The sequence below is a fragment of the Alexandromys fortis genome, unplaced genomic scaffold (assembly GCF_014885135.2).
Source record: "Alexandromys fortis isolate MF-2015 unplaced genomic scaffold, M_Fortis_MF-2015_v1.1 scaffold_3, whole genome shotgun sequence".
NCBI classification, from domain to species: Eukaryota; Metazoa; Chordata; class Mammalia; order Rodentia; family Cricetidae; genus Alexandromys; species Alexandromys fortis.
Genome location: NW_026067909.1, coordinates 30,535,550 through 30,558,719, shown reverse-complemented (window position 1 = coordinate 30,558,719; position 23,170 = coordinate 30,535,550). Strand labels below are relative to the sequence as shown.

Genomic DNA, 23,170 nt, shown 5'->3' with positions numbered 1-23,170 from the left:
CACAGATAGAATGGACATTCAGTTTGCTCTATTGGTCATTGTGACTGGGTACATAGATAGAGATTTGGGCAATTGAGAGGGGCAAGGGCATGGCTGCTGGATGGCCCCACTGAAATTTCACAGGTTTGTGTTCATAGCTTGTGTGTGTATGTGTGTGTATTTGGTTTCACGGGACAGGGTCTCTCTGGAGACCCACCCCCTTGCCTCTTCCTCCCAAGTGCTGGGATTAAAGATGAGCGCCACCACTGCCCTGCTTGGAGACAATATTTTTAGGAAAAGATTATAAATTAACAGTTAGAATTTTCAGATATACAGAGGGATTGGATTCCAGTTCGTTCCTTCCACACTTCTGTGTGGCTGCCCCACTGTGAACCTATGTAGGGATAGGCCCAGGACTGAATCTAGGGTCAGAGCTCTGAATGTCCCTATCAAGCTGATGAATGACAATACTTGAGTTACTAAAGTCCAAGTGTATCTTTTGATGACATTGAACGTGGAGCAGCTGTTGCGAGGAAGTGGAAAGGCCGGTGCCCACAGGGGGCTGGGTCAGAACCCCCAGCAAGTCCCTCTGGACCTGCTGCTGGTCCCTGGTCCATTCCCATCAGGCCACACGTGCAATGTCACATTCAGCAGAATAACAACAACAAAATGAAAGTAGATAGGAATTACACACTCATGTAAGAATGTCTGCTCACATTCCCTGGGGTCAAACTTTGTCTGAGGGGTTTAAAATACATTGTCTTCCTGTGCCAACCAGTGTAGAGAAAAAAAAAATGAAGATTTTTCCTTAAGTCTGATTTGTTTAATTACAATGAGGAGGAGTTTGTCAGCTCAGCTGGAAGTGGGGAGGGGGGTCTTAGTACTTCGTGTTTTAGAGGATTCCTCGGGCTCACACAGAACATGTGCGTCATAGACTTGGGTTCTATAGCGTCCTGGGACCAGGTTGGTGTGTTTACATGTGTGCATGTAAAACTAAAGTCACCTGCTTCAAAGTCAGCAGTTATAGCTTTCTCCTTGTCAGTCTATGGCTGGACCTGGGGTCTTGAGATTGAAATTAACAAACCCACTGTGGTTCAGACTGCTTTGACATAGGCACACATCTATTCCAGCTGTATCCGACAGGAGGCCAGCTCTCCTAGGCTGCAGACAAATGCGGCAGGCATGCTTGGTGCCACACAGGGAGTGTGAGAACTTACAAACACTCACCCACCGGAAGCACAGAACTCTGAGTGTTACTTTTCTGTCACATTCAGTGAGGTGGCAACAATGTAACTATGCCTAAGAACTGAAAGAGGAGGATGGAGCCAGGCAAAATCCCTACAGAGAGGATGGAAAGGGTCATGAAGTCCCACCCCTAACAGAGGAGCTACTGGCAGCTGGTGGCCGCTGGAGGAGGGAGGGTCAGTTTTGTTCAAGGATACAATCTGTGAGAGGCTACCTATGTTCCAGGGGGTGTTCCTAATCCTGCGCACATACAAACATGGTGATAAAACACCACCACCAAAGTATCTTATAGAAGGGTTTATTTCAGCTTGTGATTCCTGAGGGATAAGAGTCCCTCGTCATCATGGCATGGGAGCATGGCACGGTGGCTGCGAACCAGCAAAGCAAGCTGAGGGTCCCTGTCTTAAACTGCAAGCCCAGAAAAGAGAGCACACTTTGAGAAACCTCAACTCCCGCCCCAACTGTGCGCTGAAACAGCACCTGGGGACCAAGTGTTCAAGTGCCCAAGACTGTGGGGACATGTCATTCAGCCACCACAGTGAACTCATTGGGCTCTAAACACACAGAACTCATAAACTCGGGAGATAAAAATAGTGGAGGCAGCAGGGAGGAATTGTGTGTATGGGGCGGGGGGATAACTTTCACCAACAGGAAAGATGGACAGATTTTGTGGCTCTGAGGGAGGCCCCTCCAGCTACAGACATGTGGCAGCTCAGTGGGGGTGGATTTTGTTCAGATCAATGGTTTGCTAAGAAGGTAAACCCACTCAGTCCTAAAAAAAACTGCCTTCCAGTTGTGACAGTCATACTTGGAAGTAGCACCAGGCAGCATGGGGACCACTCACACAGAAGGTGACGCCTGCAACAGTGGAGACAAATACTACCTTAGTGCCCTGGTTGGCATGCCCTGCTCAGAAAACCCACCTTTGCCAATCTTAGTGCCCTGGTTGGCATGCCCTGCTCAGAAAACCCACCTTTGCCATTCTTAGTGCCCTGGTCGGCCTGCCCTGCTCAGAAAACCCACCTTTGTCAACCTTAGTGCCCCAGTGGGAATGCCCCATTCAGAGAAGCAGGGTGGCTCGGGAACACAGTGGAGACAGTAAAGTGGAAACATAGACCTCAGGGAGCTGTAGAGTTATCAGAGTCTGCAAGGAGACAGCTGGCTAGGTGACAGCAGTGGCTGGCAGTCCAGCTGCTAAGAAAAGACCTCTTCAGAGTTGCAGGCAGTGGGTGGATAGTGCAAGGCCCTGGGGTCTCCTTGGCTGGGTGGCGCTACCCCACAGTGAGGCCAGCAGGTGAGAGGAACCTGAACCCACAGTCCACGCAGGCTTGCCACCCCGCCTCTGCAAGCCACCCCACCTCTGCAAGCCTCCCTTCTCGTGTCTCTCCAAATATGCCAGGCTTCTTTGCCGAGGTGCGGTACCCACAGCCTTTCCTGTAAGCTTTCCCTCAGGGCTGGCAGTTGCTGGATTCAGGTGGAGCATTTTGCCATCCCTGCTCTTTTCAGTCTCACTGTTGCTTCTGTTAAACTCATCAGTGGGCGTCCATGTGCATGACTGTGTTTTTACATAACTTGCTCTCTGCAAGGTCTCCCCCAGCTGGCAGGTTGTCCAGGCTGCGGGGACCTAAGTAGATAGCTGTCACACAGGCATGCATGTCCTCTGTCAAATGTTTACCTGGTTGTGACAGTGGCTTTTCTTTGGCTATTGAGATTTCCGGGCCACAGGAAGCTCACGGAGTCTCACAGGCTATCACAAACCTCTGCACTCACCCCCCACAGTTTGGGATGTATTTTAATGCAATCAATAATCATATTGTTATACACAGGACATTTGCTCAGGTAGGAGGTGTGCCTGTTCCAACCTGGCCAGAGGTATACCACACTCAAGATGTGCAGAGGGTCCTGGGGAGTTATGATGGGTTTTATGTAAAAATAAAGAAGCAGTCTCCCTGGTGTGCATATTTCCTTTGCATTTTAATCAATGATAAATTCATACCAAAGAGATTTTTTTTGAGAAATTTCTCTATATGATTTATGGTAAAATGCTTGTTTTGTATACTTGCTTATATACCTCTGTAAATACTCAGGGTTGCACCAAAAGTTCCTGGCTGAGGGGGTAATGAATAAAAAGGATAAGAAGCCCCACTCTGGAGACTCATGGGTTCACGTGGCCACACAGAAGAACAAGCGTGGCAGTTCCTAAAGCTGTCCTCAGACAGGACTGAGTGGTGCCTTCTGCACAGTATGGTCTCTTCCTGCGAGGGTTTTTTTTTTTTTTCCACGCTGAAGGATAAAGCCTGCATTGTGTAGTCACCCTGGGGAGTCGGGGCTCCCTCTGCAGAGCAGCCTCAGTCTGGAGCAGCGTCCTCAGCTCGGTAGGGTGAACAGCTTGGCATCGCCCTCTCTTGTAAACTGGACACCCTTGGGACTCAGTTTCCAAGTTGCCAGGATAGCAAAGCTCGAAGCCAGTGCTTTAGGCATTGGGGCTATCTAAGGTATCCGTTGGTATCTGTGTCCCTCTTCAAGCCGGTCCCCCACTCACCAGCCACAGCAGCCCCTCACCTTGTAACTCTCTAGTCTTGTTTGGTGAATGAGCAGAACACCTTCCCGTTGTCTTTGTCTGAGCCTAGCTGTGTGTCTGCTGCTCTCTGTGGCCACCCCTGACTGGTCACCGCTGCTCCTTCACCTTCTGAACATAGAGGTACAGTGTGCTAGCATGCACTAAGACATTCACCGTGGCCGTGTGTGGTCTGCTTGGCTCCTCCCAGCATCATGCATTATAAGATTCAGAACCCTGACCTAACTCCGTCATCAGTGCCACACAGTGAGCGTAAAAGAGAAGGAATGAACAAACAAACTCACACCATTCTGCATGCATATGTCAATGTCTAGCTTACCACCAGGACCTGGAGTTTTAAAAGCAGATGCCGTTGGAGGCAGCCCCTCCCCCAGGTGCGCCCAGTGTAACCAAATCTGGAAGATGTGGGCTTTGCCTTGGGCTTCTCCCTCGTCCCCGGCACCCTCAAGACGATGCCATACTTTTTCGTTCTCTGTCTCCTCCCTGAATTATCTTTGATGTTTTCACCTCTGTTCATGCTGTACTTCCCTCTGGGAAATTTCCATAGTACTACCCCGTGGCTCATCCCTTCCTGAGTTGATGCTTGATTCATGTCCTGAATATTCATCTCAGTGACTTCCACCTCTGAGAAAACTCTGCTTTTCTCTCAAATATTGTTTCTTGGCCCCTTTCTTCTATCCCCAGTCCATTTTACTTCTACCGGAGTCTTAAACATGGTTTTTGTATAGTCTATGGCCTGCCATCTTATGTGAAACACTAAGGTTGCTTGGTATCTTTGCCACGGGTTGCTCAAAGAGGTTGTTCTGTAACCTGTCACTTAGGGTGTGACATGGCATAATGGTTGGTTTTCATCTTTAACTTGTCGCAACTTAGAATCAACTGGAAAGGAAGTCTCGATGTGATGGTGAATGAGACTGGCCTGTAGGCATATCTGTGACAGCGTTGGAAGACCCGGTCACTATGGGCAGCACCATTCCCTAGGCTGGTGATCCCGGACTGTGTGTTGTAGAGTGTGAGCTGAGCCCTAGCAAGCATGTATGCATTTATTCCCTCTGCTCTTAACTGTGGGTGTGTTGCAACTAGCCACTTCAGTTCCTGCCTTGCCTTCCCCTCAGTGATGGATAGCAACCTGAAGTGGGGAGCTGATGAATATTTACTCCCCGAAGTGACTTTCAATTGGGACATTTTTATCATAGCAACCGAAATGGAGCCAAGATATGATATTCCTAAGTACTTAGCTGGGGACCTGCGTGGCCTATGCGAAGGGTGAGGTCTCCAGAGTTTTCCATTGGTCGGTCAGCCCTCCAGACCCTTTCATACCAACCCTTGGCTTAGAATCACTAGCATGCCACTTAAGTCTGAATACTAAGAAACAGGAAAAAGCCAGCAGTGGTCTTGACTCCTCTGGGGGCGGATGTTGATGTGGCCATCTCTGCCACCTGCCTGGGTATCACAGGCAGGGCTTTCACAGAGCACTGAGACCCCAGCACCTTGGCTGTAAGCCTGATGCATCTCTAGGCTAGTGGCATGCTCCTTCCCCCACATGCCCGTTTGAGGCAGGTGAGCTGGCCCACAGTGTCTCTGAGCTGAAAAACAAAGCATTCTGGGGTAATGCCCTTCCCGGTGAAAGAAATGAACAGATTCTCTTCTTAATTATACATTCTAAGTGGGTAATGGTCTTGGGTTGTTCTAACTTGCCTGGATTGCCTGTTAAGACGGACGGAACATCTGTGAGTCTCTGTGTGCACTCGATCATTAGTAACAGGGACATACGCTGCAGATAAGTGTCCGGTGTCAGCCCAAGGCACGGACCTCACTATATTTCACTCCAACACTATGTTTGTCAAATTTTCACTGTGTCTCTACGCGTCTGCGAGGCATCCCTGGAAGTGCCTGAGGCGGAGACCTTCAGCTTGTGAGTAGATTAACCTGGCGTGTTCAAGGGAAATAACACGCTTACAGTGTTTACAGAAGGCCCTAGGTGGCACCGCCCACAGTTCCATCACCTGCCCCAGCTGACCCGTCCCATGTGTGATTTGCGTAACATCCGTGTGTCACACCCAGGCCAGACTGCTTTGTCCCAAGCACGCTGTGATGGCTCACCTGCTCAAACATTCCGTGGTCAACAGAACTGTGTGCAATCATGACTTGGGTATTTTTCTTTTTTTTTTTTCTTAAAGATTTTATTTATTACATATACAATACAGTGTTCTGCCGCCATGTATGCCTGCATGCCAGAAGAGGGCACCAGATCTCATTTAAGATGGTTGTGAGCCACCATGTGGTTGCTGGGAATTGAACTCAGGACCCCTGGAAGAACAGTCAGTGTCCTTAACCTCTGAGCCATCTCTCCAGCCCTTGGGTATTTTTCTTAATCGTCCTTTCGCCCCCTGGTTACGGCCTCCTGTCAGCTCAGTAAAAGAATGCCCGTGTTTTCACTGTGTACTCTAGCTACGAAATTGCAGCTCGCTTGCGAGTTTGAACAGTCAATTAAAAACAGGGCGTGAGCACTGCAGGCAGCAGCGGGGAAGGCTCCGGGTGACTGAGAGGTGAAAGTGACGCTGAAGAAGGCAAGGGAACCGGGAAGCTTTAACGTTAATTAAATGAGGAGGTTGCTCAGGAATAAGAACACAGTAAGAAGCTCGCGCGCTTTAAGCCGTGACAGACAGCTACAGTGAGCACTCACGCCTGACTCTCCACACCTGGCCATCTCCCCCTTTTCTGAAATAAGGTGTATGTCTGCTCTTCTCCCTTGAGATGAGCACAGCAGACAGCGCGGAAGGTGTTCCGTGACTGAGGAGGGGGGGTGACAGGACCCAGCGGCACAGAGAAAGCCCTCAGAGTGAGCCTCAGCCCACGCCACACAGTAGACCGCTGCTAACTACTCTTCCTAAGGGGGCTCATTTGTAGGATATTCTACCCAACGTTGGGCTCCCCCACATGAAGTTCTGTTATGTAGTGTGGACTTCAGCTGCACAAGTCTCGGCAGGCGTGGTTTCTAGGGAGGAGAGCACTGACAAGGCCGACCGGGTGCAGTCTGTAGACTGCAGAGTCTGAATCCTTGCTAGTGAAAGCTACTAGATAGGAGAGGTCATGGTCAGAGGTGTGCGAAGAAGCCTGGGATGGACTCACAGTGACATTCAGCCCTCTCTCCAGTTCCCGGTCCTACCCTGCCTCTCTAACAAACGTGGCCTCTTGATGTGGCCCAACACCACAAAGAGCCTCAGTCAGAACCCGGAAGTAGACACAGGTCTCAGTATGTTCCCTTGTAGGGTCTTCTCTAGGCATGGATTCAGTTGAGGGACACACCCTGTCTCTGGTGGTGTGTAACTATGAAGTTCAAATTATCTTAAAATTTACATGCCATATGGTGTTGCTTTGGTTACAGCAAATGTATCCTCTTTAATTCAAAGCAAACTGATTCTGTTTTGTTCAATTGACTGAATTTTATTAAATACATAGAAACCAATTTAGTTTTACAGTTATACAATAAGTCATTTTTGTGAATTCCTTGGCACAAATATAGCCCATTGTGAATTTGTAGTCAGCACAGCCCAGCGCTCGCTCAGAGCCTGTGGAAGCCCAGGTCTGCCTTCCTTCCACAGCCTGCTTATCAGGCAAACCGCTGAACTCTTCTGACTAGAGATCTGCTTTGCAATCCTTCATTTATCGTTTCAAGTGGTAATTCCATTAGCTGGCTATTTTTACTCCAGCTTGTGTAATACAATTATTAAAAGGAATACTTACCTCAAAACACTTGCATGACTCTAAGTTCACCTCCCTTAAAAAAAATTTTTTTTTATTTGGTTGGTTGTTTTGTTTTTTTTTTTTTATTTTCAGTGCTGAAGAATCCCAGGCTCGTGAAGCCTCTGGGAATGGGCTGCCCAGACAGCATGTGTGCAGGCCTGAGAATCTCTCACCCATCCTGGCCGAAATGCACTTAGCTTTTGCTTACTCTGGTCCCATCTGAAAGTGTCCCAGCATATCAGAGTCTAGGTAAACCAAGAACATACTTTAAATGTTACTGTGTCCTCCCAGACTTAATCATCGCTATCCCATACTTAACACACAAGTCTCTGTAGTACACACTCTATGTATTCTATGCTTCTTGCAGACAATCTGTCTTGACTCTTCTTTCCGGCTTCCCTGCTTGCTATGTGTGGGCAGTTATGCACCTCATTCACCTTGGGTCCCCAGGAATCACAGCTCTTAGTCCATATAGAAACATAATTTCTGCTGTCTTAATTGAAACATCATCATTTTTAATCAGAAGTGCATCTCAAGGGCACTGGATGGTGTCTCACCTGAACTTTCCGTTTTCAGTTTCTCTATGAAGACCTTCTCCTGCTCCGTTGAGAATCACAGACTGCTGACCTTACCTGTAGTCTAGACAATTCTACCATCCCTCATTTTGTCTTAAGGTCTCCGTGTCATTTAGTGCTGGAGTGGGATGCCCTGCTTTCCTCTGTGTTCACTGGCCTAGGAAGCATGGTTGAACATTCTGCATCTGTAGGTTGGCGAATTCATGAGATGATATGCGCACTCGGTGTGGAAAAACAGATGTCCCAATGCAAAGGTAACAGCGTGAAAGCCTTTCCCAGGTATGCATGGTGCCATTGTAAATACTGCATTTCTAGGCAGAATCGCTGGTCAAAGGTGGAATGGCACCTTGGACAGCTGTCTATGACAAGCCTGTCAGGGCAGCATGACTCCTTATAGTGCAAACAAAATGAAAAATAGCATCATTGCCTGTCATGAGGCCTTACTCAGCATCCTGTCCTGGTTCAGATGAAGCAGGGTCCTGTTAGTGTAGCATCAGCAGCATTTTGTGTACATGTATGAATGGCCTACACCCGTGCCTGTGTTTCCTCGTCTGTGCACACATGCATAGAAGACAGCGGGCCATGTCAAATATTGTTTTTTATTGCCTCCCACCTTTTTTTCTTTTGATGAGTCAGGGTCTCTCACTGATCCTGGAACTCAGCCATTGAGCTGGCCGGCCAGTGAGCTGCAGGAATCCTCCTATCTTTGCCTCCCTGACATTAGAGTTGCAGGTCCAAGCTTCCACGTCTGGATTTGATCCTAACTCAGGTCCTCATGATGGACTAACAAGTATTTTACCAACTGAGTCATCTCCCAGCCATTTCCACAGCCCTGGCATCAGCATTTTAATGCTCCATGCTGTCTTATTTCCTCAAGTGGATTTTGTTTCATGTGGTTAAATGTGTGGTTCACGACATGGAGTGGAGTTTTAGTGCGAGCAAGGAGATGCCCCATCTAGAGAAAAGTTGCAATGGTGGAGGACATTTAAGGTAGTAGGAATAATGGGTGCCAGCAAATCTGCTGGCAGGAGTTCTGAGCCAGGATAATTCTAACAGGGTAGGCATGGGATCAGCCTCACCATGGCAGCTGTCCACCATGCTTGGTTTCCTTGATGTCCCCCCTCTCCAACACCACTTCTGGATCTCCTACTTTGAACAGGTAACAGGAATGCTCAGCCATTGTCCACCCCTCCTTTTCCCAGGGCAGAGTCTCCCTGGCTCTCTCTGCAGAGCGGGCTAGCCTCAGACTCAGAGATCCACCTGCCCCCACTAATGAGTGCTTAGATAAAAGGCATGTGCCGCCATGCCTGACTTTCATTCAGCTTGCTCCTAAGCCTGACTTCCTAAAAACATTGCCTTTTGGTGTCTGGGAAGAAAAGGAAGCAGAATGGAACCTTCTCACCTAGACTTGAACCCTAGACTTATTGTTCAGTTGTTAGTGTGAGTTGTCTTTATGAAAACAGATGTCCCATGACCACTGTTTGGTTCAGTGCTCTAGCTCATTGGTCCTCAGCTTCCCTAACACTGCGACACTTTAATACAGTTCCCCATGTCATGATGACCCCACAAACCATAACATTATTTTCATTGCTCCTTCACAACTGTAATTTTGATATGCGGAATATCTGATATGTGACCCCTGGGAAAGGGGTCACGACCCACAGGATGAGAACCACTGCTTTCATTATAGATCATGATGAGATGAAAGAGGAGATGGGACATTGAGGGGACTGTGGAGACATCGCACGTCCACAGGACTGAGAGTCTGCTGACATTTATTTCCAAGGAAACAGATTGCGCTCTCCACTTGAAGACTGGAGATAATTTTGACATTTAATGGGCATCCAAGTTTAATCACAGTTTGCCTCGTTTATTATCTTGCTAACATTTTAATGCCTGTGACTGACAAAGAAGATTACAAATGACTTCCTAAAAATGAGAGGCCTGGCACTGGGGGTGGCGTGATGGTGAACGCGGAAGACCCCTGCTTGCCTGGAAGCTTATTTTGTTTACTTTCCGGTCATTTCCTGGATACGAGTAAAATTGGACTAGTGCTGATTGTTTCCTGGGTTGACAGCTGACAGCTGCCCTTGTCAGCTGGTCTTGAGGGCTTCAGAATCCATGGTCTACGAGATGTCTTCGGAGGCCGTCGCTGACGTGAAGACATCTTGTACACCCGTGTGTCCCACTCTCCTGTGCTACTGTCACTTTTCATTGGAGCATCCTGGCGTTAGGATGGTGCTTGTGGAGCCGAGACACACCCTCACAGCCTTCACTCTCCATAATGTCTGAGAAGCCTTGACTTTTATAAAAGCTGTAATTCCGAACACACCTTGCCTGCTCTCCCTCTCGTCCCCTCCCTTCCTCCATTCTTCTGCTCTAATCTGGCCTAAGGTAGAAGTACTTCTCACCTGAAAGCTCACTGTATGGCTGGGGACAAATTATTGGGAGTCTTATCTGTTAGTGGGGCTTCCTTCACTGGTTTGTGATTATTTAATTAGTATAAATGAAACAAGTAGGTAGGAAGAGCTGAGTGATTCAAAAGATAGGTGGACAAAATACACAAAACTAAATAGCTTCATTATGGGTTTCGTGGCTTCCTTGGCACTGTTTTTATTCTAAAATTGGTTATCATAACATTACATGCTATTGTAGAGGACATATATCTGTGTGGAAAACACATAGCTCATAAATAATCCCATGCAAAAGTCAAGCAAACACATTTGATGAAAACACGGAGGAGCAAGAGCCAAAAGGCATTTCTTAGATCAGGAGGTCCCAGGCTAAATCTCCTCCTTCCTACCTCTCCTGACTAGTAGGGTCAGAGCCAAGATGTGTGCAGGTAGGTGTGTTGGGTCATGAAGGGAAGCGTGTGTGGGTGGGGATGCGTGTGCTTAGCAACATCTTTGTTTTTGCACTGCTCCTAAATGGGAATTGATATTTTACAAAATAGTGTTGACACTCATGCCCAGTGGATGACCTCATATTCGTGTGCATAGGGGTAGCCCTAATCAAATTCAGTGTGTGTGTGTGTGTGTGTGTGTGTGTGAGAGAGGGAGGGGGAGAGAGAGAGAGAGAGAGAGAGAGAGAGAGAGAGAGGGGGGGGGGAGACTAGCGGGATTGGGATTGCAGCCTGTATATAAAGGGGATTCACTGGAGTAATTTACAGGCTGCATTCAGCTAATCTGACAATGGCTGTAAGTGGGAAGTCCGAGGATCCAGTAGGTGCTCAGTGCATAAGGCCGGATGTCTCTGCTGGCCTTCAGCATATGCTGGGATCCCAAAGAAGTCGGCTCTATTGCCAGTGAAGGGTGTGCTAGCAAGGCAAAGGCAAGCAGGCAAGAGCAAAAGCTTCTTCCTTCCATGTCCTTACACAGACTGCCAGCAGAAGGTGTGGCTCAGATCAAAGGTGTGTCTTCCCACCTCGAGATCTGGATCAAAGCTGGGTGACTTCCTATCTCAAGAGTCAGTACTAGGACTAGACGTGGATCTACCTGCTTCAAATCTTGCAAAATATCTCTCACGTGGATTGTAGTTCATTCCAGATGTAGCTAAGCTGACCACCAAGAATGGTCATCCCACAGCCGTGGGTTTTGTTCAGTTGCTCCCACCATCACCATGGCCATACCAGTCTTCACATTCTGAGAAGACTCTGTTTCACTTTAATCAGTGGCAACTCTCAGGGTCACTCCATGAGAACCAAAGACTGTTCTTCCTATGGGTCCCTACTGCTCATGAGGTTAGGAGAATGTTCATGCTGGGTTCAGCCCCACACCCACGTCCTGGGTCTTGGGAGCAAGGCAAGATCCCTCATCCCCTGTGCCTTCTTTAAGAGACCTATCTGAAACTGGCCACTCTAACTTTAACAATGTGCAACATGGAGGTAGCTTGGAGCCAATTGTACCAGACAATTTGAAGAAATTTTCTAATTGGTTAGAAAATCACAGATCAGCTGTTCTGGAAATATTACAGGATCCTGAGTCAGAGTAAACATGCAATTCATTTGGTGATTTTTTCTTTCCTTCTGGGGACCGTGGAAGGGTGTTCTCTTTCCAACAACTAGAGGTGGATGATACGTTAATATTTTCAGCAATGGAGATATATGGTTCTAAACAGGTAGTTACTAAAAGAGCCATAATCATATTACATCATGGGAGCCTGAGAGTTGGTTATTGTGTTCTAGATAGTTTGAAAAGGGTAGAGATTGGAGGTGAGGGAAGGATTGAGGTGAGAGGGGGGTGAGCATGGGGTGAAACTTCTCAGATTCTTAAAACTGCGGTCCATGTGGAGGTCAACCGTCTGATTTCACCTTCTGGCCTTGTGCCTGTATTAAATGTCACCATGGAGAATGTTTCTTATCCAGTGATGGGAAAAACATGTTCTTGTGTGTGTGCAGAGCTGGTAAAAAGCAGAGGCGAGCACACTGGCTCCTGTGAGTTAGGACTTAGAGAATGGCTTTGTGCCTTTGTTTTTAGCTTGTAGGATTGCTTATGTTTGAGCATCCCCTGCCATCCACGCACACCGAGGATACACATCCAGTTAAGAGGAATTGTTCTCCTGTACTTGGGGTACATGTACATGTAATGAGAGTCATTTCATGTGTGCTGAAGGACCGTGCCTGTTGAGCGTGAGCCCACCACTGTGCCAACGCATAAAACATCCCTGGAGCACAGATGTGGCGCGCGGAAAGGTCACAGGACATTGAAATTCTAGGCTGACATTTTCTGCGGAGCATTCTTTTTGTGTTTGTTATTCACAGCCTGTTATGGCTAACCTGGATTCCCGTCCTGGGAGAGAGGCCCCGTCTGGGGCAGAGCCTTCAGTATTTGCCTTCTACACAGCAGATCCAGGAAGAGATGCTCACTGTGGATTCTTCTGGTAGCACGGGAAGTCTCTTGAGATTCACTGTGCAGGCAGATTTAGATTTAATGCTGTGTCCGCTGGAGGCAAAAGCAGCTTTTTCCAGGGCTGGCTAGATGACTCAGCAGTGGTGGTGCTGCCAAGCCTGGCCACCTGAGCTTCATCCTTAGAAGATACAGGGTCAAAGGAGAGGACTGGCTCCCAAAAGTGGTCCTCTGATCCCAACATGTTCAAGTCACCCCCCCCAACACACACAAACAAATAATTTTAAAATGAACAAAGTTTTTAATCAATGTATATTAGTCTTGAAGTTATGTTCTCCAGCACTTTGAGAGAAGCAGCACCTGCCTATTGTCTGTCTGTCTATCTATCTATCTATCTATCTATCTATCATCTATCATCTATCTATCATCTATCTATCTATCATCTATCTATCATCTATCTATCTATCTATCTATCTATCATCTATCTATCATCTATCTATCATCTATCTGTCTATCTATCTATCTATCTATCTATCTATCATCTATCCTTTACCATCTACCAATATACTTGTATCTATCTATCTATCTATCTATCTATCTATCTATCCATCCATCCATCCATCTACTTACATACATGTTATCTCTGCTTATCTGTCATCCATCTGACTATCTATACACCTAGTGTCTCCATCTGCCCATACAACCTTCTCCCTTCCAGGCCCCTTTCTGGCATCTTCATGCATGTATAGGCTGCACACTAAGCTCTTTCACTCCTTCATGCTCTTATAATTTTCCCAGTAATCTTCCTTGTGCCTTCAGAAATTGTATGTTTTCTCTCATGTGCAGAATCGATGGAGAAAAGATAGTCTTATCTGTCCACAGTGCCCTGTTTTGTGAACTTGTCTACTCAAGTGGTTTCAGGGTTCCGCACAGGGAAGGTTTCCAGGTCTTGCTGTTTTTGAGTTCTAGATTCTTACAGCTGTTATTTGTCTATGGCCTAAACCTTAACAGTTCGGTGTACATTTGACATGACTGATACAAACATGAGGCTTTCTCACTAAAGATACCACCCCCTTGATATTATATCTGGTGATGTCAATTCACCATTCCAAGGACACTGACCAGGTCCAAAACAACGTGCTTGTTCCTCTTACTAAGCATCCCTTACCCAGCCCAGTCTACCCCTATACCCCAGCCCCTCCCCTGCCCAGCTCAGTCTACCCCTCTACCTCAGCCCCTCCCCTGCCCAGCTCAGTCTACCCCTCTACCTCAGCCCCTCCCCTGCCCAGCTCAGTCTACCCCTCTACCTCAGCCCCTCCCCTGCCCAGCTCAGTCTACCCCTCTACCTCAGCCCCTCCCCTGCCCAGTTCAGTCTACCCCTATACCCCAGCCCCTCCCCTGCCCAATCCAGTCTACCCCCTCTACCTCAGCCCCTCCCCTGCCCACTCAGTCTACCTACTCTGACCCTGCCCTTCCCCTGCCTTGGCCTCCCCTGACAGCTGTCCGGATGCTCCCTGTCTTTATCTCTTTGCAGGGGTTCTTCCTCTGGCGGTTCGGGTCACTCTTGAACACCTGACCTGACACCTCTCTTCTGCTTCTATCCCCCTCCCCCAAGGGTTCTTGTCACTTGCCAAACATAACTAGAACTCTTTCACAAGGCACTCAGCCCTAGCTCTTCCTCCTTCCCCGGCAACCTTTGCTTTTCTCACTCTGGGCTCTCATTCTGCTGACCCGTGTACCTGTGCACACCATGTGTGACTAACCTCGTGTCACTTCATGTGTGCCGCTGCATGTTCTCGGGACATGGGCCTTGCAAATTAGGCCTGTTCTCACTTATGCGCCAGTTCTCAGAATGGAGCCTTACTCCTCCGTGGCTTTTCCTCCTGGTGCCTGCCGGCTTCACTTAGCATCTTACACCCACAGCTCAGGTCAGTTGCTCCGACTCCTTGCTGGGTTGGAGGAGCTCTCCTCTTGTCTCTGACCCAGGTACCTAATTTGTTCCTGTCGAGTTTCCTGGAGGAGGCCTTTGTCTTTGAGTCCTCAGCTTCTTTGATTTGCCTGCCTTTGGCAATCGATGCCCCTGTGTTTGTCAAGCAAAGGAAATTAATCAGCAACCTTAAAATTAAATGCTGCTGGCAAGCAGGGATAATACATTAGTATACATTAAGCATCCTTCATGCAAATGGGAGTTGCGTTGCCAGTTCTGGCACCTGCCAACTTCCTATATGAAGTTCACAGTTGGTGACCGTCTCCACTCACCAAAAAGGGTTCAGGTAAGGTGAGCCCGCACCGGCAATAGGATTACGGTCTGGTACAAGAATTGCTGTCTTTCCTGAAACATCATGTGCTCCTGTGTAGCTTTGTAAACACCTGGGGACATAGCGTCCAGGTGATTTCCATTAGGACAGACACCAGGTGTGGATGAGGTCACCTTTCCCCGCTGCCATTTGGCTCCAAGCCATAACGTCATGTTTATCTTCACAGGTATATGAACCAAGGCACGCAGGAAGACGTCTCCACAGCGGAGCGCTCCCTGAACAAGGAGAGACTTGTGGTTCTGAAACATGCTCTGAATGTGATCGGCTTCAGCAGCCTGGTGAGTCTCCTCACTGGGGATTGCACACAGAAAGCCAGCCTCCACCAGTTTGTAAAGATTCGCTCAGCCCGAACCATTTCCTGAGCCTCAATAGAGCCCATTGGTTATTGCCAGCCCCGACAGTGCCCAGCAGAGAACAGGCCTCCATCTGGCTTCCTGGGACCTCCCGTTCAGTCAGGATAGGAGACAAACAAGGACAGAGGAGCATCAGGTTCTAGGAAGGCAGACACTAGAGAACACACAGCAACAAGAAGTTAATGCTAGTTCCCTTTCTTTCCTTTTTGAATTTAATTTTTATGTGCGTGGGTGTTTTGCTTGCATGCAGTGTCCGTGGAGGCCAGAAGAGGGCATTCGATCTCTTAGAACAGTAGCTACATACAGTTCCAAGCTGCCTTGTGGGTGCTAGGAACCAAACCTAGGTCCTCTGCAAGAGAACTCAGTACTCCGAGCCACGGAGCCATCTCTCCCAGCCCCACCATCTGGAGTAGAAATAGAAAAACCCTTTTACATATGTATCTAGAACAGACCACATCACCATGTTGGCTGACTCGTGAGGAACCTGGCCAGTCTGAAGAAACTGTGCACTGTTAAATGGTCACCCTGCAAACTACCATAACTCACTCACGTATCTTCTCTGGGAAGCTAGAGAATGTGTGGAAAGTTTTAGCCCACGGTGATGCCACAGCAATTTCCAAGACAACGGGAAGGCCTGTGGCCCACGCCAGACTGCTAGCTCTGTCTGGATACTGGTCACTTAGCACGCGGCTAATGAGACTGAGGGAATTATTATTTCCTATCTTAAAATATTAATTTTAATTTAAATAGCCTTGTGGTTAGAGGTTACTCCTCTGATCAGGGCTGGTCCTGAGATTAGACATGAATGGCTGAGCCCACAGAGGATGCTCTCGGGAGCCATTTCTGTTTTCCTGTGTGATCTCCTCTGTCCTCTCAATATGGAAGTATTTGGGGTGGTGGCCAAGTCCTCGGGAACGATTAACAAGAGGTCATGAGGCGCTGTGGCATGCCCACAGCTCTTGCACCCAAACGTGGTCTGAAGAACGAGCTCCTTGGTTTTTCAGAAGGCCGTGTTGCCCTTGCTCACAGTTTGCTAGCAGGGGCAGAAGGGCAGGTGGAAGGATATGGGAAAGCAGACAGATGATGACCGGCCCTCGGGAATCACGGAGACAGTGTGATGACCGGCCCTCGGGAATCACGGAGACAGATGATGACCGGCCCTCGGGAATCACGGAGACAGATGATGACCGGCCCTCGGGAATCACGGAGACAGTGTGCTTGGCAGGACCCAGTGCCTCTCAGAGCCTGGAGTTCTAGGAATGAGAGGCAGTCTGATGGTGTCTCGGTCTTTTTGGTCCAATTGTCCGATGTTTACAGTTTATTCTTTTCTTGGCTTCACCCACTTGCATGCTCTGTATCTGCACTGACTTCTGTGATGTCTGTTTTCTTATTCCCCCACCCCCACGGGGAACTTCTAGACCCCCTAGGGAGCAGGACACAGACAGGGACAAGAGACCATTTTACCAAAATACCGTTCACTTGGAAACATAGCTTTGAAATTCCACACTTGATCCTCAAAGGTAGGACAAGCAAAATACACCTGCTGACTGGCGTAGCTGATGCCAAGACCTGATGCCCTAAGCCTTTCAAGAGGCGTGAGGACTAAAAACCACTCCACTTTGGAGTGGTGGCCTCCGCTGTGACAAAGAACAGTGTGTATGGGCAGGTGAGGCCTCTGGAACAAAGTCTGCAAAGGATTGTGGGTCTCAGAGACTGGCCCACCTCTGCACCCCGTTCCTAACAGCAGGGAAGCTGGCTAGGCCACTACTTCCCACAGGCAGAGGCAGGATCCCATGGCTCTGGCTCCCGTAAGGAGATTTTTCTGATTCAAATCCGCCTGTGAGTTGTAGTGAATTTTCATAGCTCTGCCTCCCTCCCTGAATTATAAAACCCCTGAGAGCAACGCAGATCCTCCTTGCCTGTATGTCCAGAGGTGCCCACCTTGCAGAACACTAAAGGGAGATTTATGCACATTATTAAAGAGGTGGGCTTCTGTTGCGCCATCTAAGAAGCAGGGGCAGAGTTCAGAGGAATACGCTGCCGCCTGCCGTAATTGTGGCATGCTCCCCCTGGGCATCACTGGAGATGGATGTCTCCAGGCCCTCTCGCTCTGAAGATGGGAAGATGACAATCCCCTATGCCAGGACTTACTCCTCCTCTGTACAGTCCCAGGCGTCTTGTTCCTCCTCCCCTGCTTCCTACACCTCCCGTGCAAGGAGAGCTTGGGACAGCAGGGGTGTTTCCGGTCACAGCTTGGACAAGGATCACTAATATTTTTTTTGGAATGATGATTACCCAGAACCCACTGATTTCTATCAGACCAGCAGCATCCATTTAAGGGCAAAGCACACTGAGTGGAGATTTGATTCTGAGCCCGCATCAGCGGTTTCTCTGGAGCGTTGTGGGTCTGAAGAGTGGAGAGCCCACTGCGGGAGTGTTCATAGGCTCTGAGCAATTCTGTCTGTTCTCTGTAAACACCTAGGAGGTGGAGAACCTGTTTGTTATCCTAGCGGCGATATTGCACCTCGGAGACGTTCAGTTCACGGCGCTGACCGAAGCTGACTCAGCCTTCGTCTCTGACCTCCAGCTTCTGGAACAAGGTCAGTGGAGCACCACCTTGGTGAGAATGTCGTTGGTGTGCAGTTTCACAGAATGGCCAGTAGATGGAGACACAGTACAAAAAAGCCGGTTTGGAAAAAAAAATCACTTCCTAGGGCTGAAGTCAAAGGGGGGAGGGGAGAACCTCTTTCTTTTCTCTAAAGAAAAGAGCTCAGGGGATAAGGGATAAATGAGCGTTCACGTCCTTTCTGTGCACTGGGCATCAGCATAGACTTCAGTTCATGTGATATTATCTAAGTAGTCTTTGCCCCCAACCACTGTAGTATTTGGAGACCAGGTCATCAAACATTATAAACATCATTGATTCCGGTTAAATGCCTTGTTTAAAATCTCTCTCTTGGCTGGGAGATGGTGGTACACACCTTTAATCTTAGCACTTGGAAGGCAGATGAAGGCAGATCTCTGTGAGTTCGAGGCCAGGCTGATCTATAATAGCTAGTTCCAGGACAGGCCCCAAAGCTACAGTGTAAACCCTGTCTTGAAAAATCTTTCTCTTCTTTGCTATTGCCTTTCTAGCCGCACCTACTCTTTGCTTTTTGAAATTACCCTTAAGCCACATGTTTTCAACAAACTGCCTGTTTCACCTCTTTCAAAGTTATTCAGTAAGACATTTGGAAAAAAATAGTCCAGCCCTGTGAGGGTAATGAAGACGCAAAATGGGTCACGATGGAATCCAGAAAGAGGGGGATTCCTTTTGTGTTTGGAACACTGAGGAGTTCCTCTAGATGCGCTTGACCCCAGAAGTAGCAGCCACTTTCCGTCCTTTGAGTGTCTCTGCATGAAGCATGCACGTGATGAACTAAAGTGCAGTGTTCCTGGTATCAACATACACAGTGACTTCACACTTACAGCCTGCTTTTGATTTCAGTGGCCGGCATGTTGCAAGTATCCACTGATGAGCTGGCATCCGCCTTAACAACTGATATTCAGTATTTTAAAGGTAAATCTGCCTTTTACGTTTGTACAGTTCCTGGGCTTCTTTCAAGTAGGGAAATTAAAAAAAAAAAATTAAACAGTGCATCTGTCTCAACTGTTTGCATGGATCGAGTGTCAATGGAGAGAGTGTTACAAGCCTGTTTGGTCCCTTTTTACTGTATGGGAACACAGCTATGCTCCTGGGAGGCCTTTCTGATTAACTAGCCCCCTTCCTAATCAACCTGTCAGTTCAGAAAAACAAAGCCATCAATCTAAGAGGATTTATTCTCGTAAAACAAGGACCTTTTGTGGGGGTAGGGCAGCCTTTTCTCCGCCTTTTCCGCTCACAATGGGAGCTGTCATTTATTGGGTGTTTATGGGTGGGTGGCACAGTGCCAGCTGTTCCAAATGTTGTCAGTTTTGATCTCACAAATGGTCATGAGGTGGGCACAACTGTATCTCTCCTCAGAGAGGAAAACACTCAGATAAGAAGGGGTTAATCACTGTGGATGCCAGGCCGGAGGCAAGAGGCTGTCTCCCTTTACAGGCCGGCTTCCAACCCTCTCTACGTGTCTAATCCCTGTGTGGTGTGTGGCCCTGCTTGGTGCGCAGGGAGACTGGATCTCCCAGGTGTGCATCAATTATCCACCACAAACTCACCATTGATGCGCTTCCTCAGCCTTCCTCTGGAGAGCTGGGAGGGCTTGCCTCCGCCACTCTTGTACTCTAGGCTCACCTGCTACCCAGTGAGTCTGTCCTGCCCGCCTCCCTCAGACCCTGACTTAAACAGAACTCACCTGCTACCCCGTGGACTCACCTGCAGGTATTTTGTTGCTTGACTTAGGACCTCTGCCTCTTAGAATTCCCCTCCACACTTCTCATGATCCACCCAGCTGCTCACCAGGTCTAGCGGGCTCCCCTTCCCCCTCTCTTCCTTCTCCACTGAGTAGATCAGATCCCCATGACCCCATAAATACTTCCCGTTCTCATTGCTCTCATCTCTCGACCTGGACCGTGGTAGCAACCTCTGCCGATGTTTTCAGCGGGACTTTGCTCATTTCCCTTCATTCTGTGGGGACAACAGAGTGGAATGCTAATATGCTTTCGCCTGTGGCTGACAGTCTTTCAAAGATACCTTCTCCCTCAGCTCCGCCCTGGAGGGTGGGCTTCCAGGTCCCCGCTCACGGTCATTCCTAGCCATTCTCCATCCACACATCCTCACCCAGCCACATGGTGCACCGTGATGTTCTGCAGAGGCAGGACCCTGTGCTGTGTGCCTCTGAACACGTGTTAAACTCCCTTGTCCCTTAGTGTGCAACTGCCTGGTTTTCTCCACTCACACCACCCTCCCTCCCTCACCTTCCCACCCTGTAGGTCACTCTTCAGAACTCCTCAGCCGTGTTAGCCCGGGAACTGCGGTGGTACTGGTACTGTCTCCTAGAAGGCGGCACTTGTTTCTCTGCCTTGTGCTCTTCCACACCCATGACCTTGTCCTTGCCCTCTCAAGGCATTTCAGTTCTAAATCGTCTCAGTGGCTGCTCCGCTCTTTTCCAGACTAGAGGGACTCTCCCTTCCCTGCCACTTGCTGAGCAGGAGATTTAAAGATGCCAAGGCCACAGACAAGAACCCTAATCCCCATTCCCGTACTGCGCTGTCTCCCACAGAAGTACCACATCAGCTGTGTCTGTACCCCAGGCTGCCCAACTCTCTTCCCTGGGTCCCCAGGTCCCCTCACTGGCCTTTTCACTATGGACGTTCTCCTCTCCCGCGATGCCCATCACTCCTTTTGAGAGTGGCGGATGCTTCCTCCTGACGTCTTGTCTCCTAGCTCCGCAGGTACATTTGGATCGATTTTACCATCACTTTCCAGACAGACAAGTGTTCAAATGTCCCGGGGCTGGTTCGGTGCCCAGCCGGAGGGCTGTTATTAAACACTCACAGGCAGGACCCTGAGTTAGCGCTCTAACTGCAAGGAAATGGCTGAGCCGTGGAGAGGTGAACAGGGTGCTCAGAAGTTCTAGTCAGTCAAGGCACCCGGCACTCTTTAGATGGCGTCATGCGTGTAACTGACAGGTGCTTCCAGAGTCCCTTTCAACATTTTCGGATGTGTGTGGATGTCACGGGGAATGAATGGGACATACACCATGGTGTTGGCTTCTAATGAGGAGACCACTTGTCCTCACACCTCCTCTTCCTCCTACCAATCCAGGAGACGTGGTAATACGCCGGCATACCACACAGATCGCTGCATTTTACCGGGATCTCTTGGCCAAGTCTCTGTACGGCCGTCTGTTTGGTTTTCTGATAAATGCCGTGAACTGCTGCCTCCAGAATCAAGATGACTATAAAAGGTAGGAGCTATAGATGCTTGTGCCTGTATTACCCTGTCACACACAGCTCCAGGGCTGTGGACCCACTGACCCCAGTGTCACCCAGCCAGTCACACACAACTCAGGGACTGTGGATGCTGGCCCCTGGGTATCCATCCACATGGTACTCAGGGACTGTGGATGCTGGCCCCTGGGTTATCCATCCACAAGGTGCTCAGGGACTGTGGATGTTGGCCCCTGGGTTATCCATCCACAAGGTACTCAGGGACTGTGGATGTTGGCCCCTGGGTTATCCATCCACAAGGTACTCAGGGACTGTGGATGTTGGCCTCTGGGTTATCCATCCACAAGGTACTCAGGGACTGTGGATGTTGGCCCCTGGGTTATCCATCCACAAGGTACTCAGGGACTGTGGATGTTGGCCCCTGGGTTATCCAGCCACATGGAATTCAGGGACTGTGGATGCTGGCCCCTGGGTTATTCTGGTATACATAACTCAGGCCTTAATTCAGAGAGCTGTTTCATATTGCAGCCCAGGGGTAGGCTTCATTCAGACTTCATTTTAACAAGCTAATTTCACTGGAAGGGTATTAGTGATTATGCTTTAGAAATATGAGCCCCCAGCCCACCTTCCCACCCACCAGCAGAGATGGATGAATCAAACTGTCTCTCTCGCATAGATATGCAAATGTGTTCTCTCTAGAATGAAGGTATAGATGTGGCCTTTTGTGCATGGAGAAGAATAGACGGTTTATGAATCTAGGAACAAGACATCTAAGAATAAAGCTCAGGAGTCGGTTGAGAGTCCATGTGCGTCTCTTTCAGAAGCAGCTTGATGATGTGTCGAATTCTGCCGTGGGTTATTTGACAAAGGATCCCTGTGGCAGTGCTCTTGGCTACCCCTAATCATCTCTAAGCAGTAGCTTTTCACGGCTATTTGATCATCTAAATATTATAGATTTCCATGGCATTTTGTCAATGAAAAACTCTGTTATTATTCTTGTCACTGGTAATGACCTTGAGACGACAACTGAAAGTGAAATTGCACTTGGAAGTCTTCTCAGGCTTGTCTTTGAATGAAACCCTCTGAGTAATATTTTCTGTTGTCCTAGAGTTCTTTACCCAATTCCTGAATTAAGCCATTCCTTGGAAAATATTAAAATTAGCATCAGTTAATGGGAAAGTTGGGAGTATAGACATTTCAGGTTTTGAACTAAGGGATATTAAGGACCCTTCAAATGCACCTGTGCAGAATCCCAGCACTCAACACTGTGCTCACGATGTTCTGAGAGCTGAGGGCAGCTCGAGCATCTTAGCAGAAGCCCTTGGCTCTTCCCCTGGTGCTATGAGGGCTGGAGCCCAGCTCTGCAGTGCATAGAGTTGCAACTCTTGTTTCTCTGTCTGGTCTGTGGTTCCCTGCCCATCCCCTCCCTGGGATGCAATATGAGAAGGCTTGAGAAACAAAGGTTTATTCTTGGTTCCAGGTCGGAAGAGACACTCCAGCATGCAAGGGAAGGTTGGGGCTGTGAGCAGTTGGCCAAATGTACCTTTCTCAGGAGTCAGTGGGCTAGGAAAGAGGGAAAGGGGAAGCTCAGGAGCCCCGCCCCTGGGATGGTACTGTCCATTCCCAGGGGAGTCTCTTCCTCTCCATTTAGTCTCACAGACAC

The 23,170-nt window shown here is 48.6% G+C and overlaps 1 protein-coding gene across 1 annotated transcript in view; it reads left to right on the top strand.

Annotated features, from left to right (window-relative positions):
• The window catches only part of Myo16 (myosin XVI), a 297,006-nt gene that overhangs the window by 85,766 nt on the left and 188,070 nt on the right, over positions 1 to 23,170 (top strand). The window contains exons 16-19 of the mRNA XM_050136512.1: positions 15,453 to 15,564; positions 18,122 to 18,239; positions 19,127 to 19,198; positions 21,383 to 21,524. Of these exons, the coding sequence (XP_049992469.1) occupies positions 15,453 to 15,564; positions 18,122 to 18,239; positions 19,127 to 19,198; positions 21,383 to 21,524 (444 nt within the window). The remainder of the gene's footprint in view (positions 1 to 15,452; positions 15,565 to 18,121; positions 18,240 to 19,126; positions 19,199 to 21,382; positions 21,525 to 23,170) is intronic.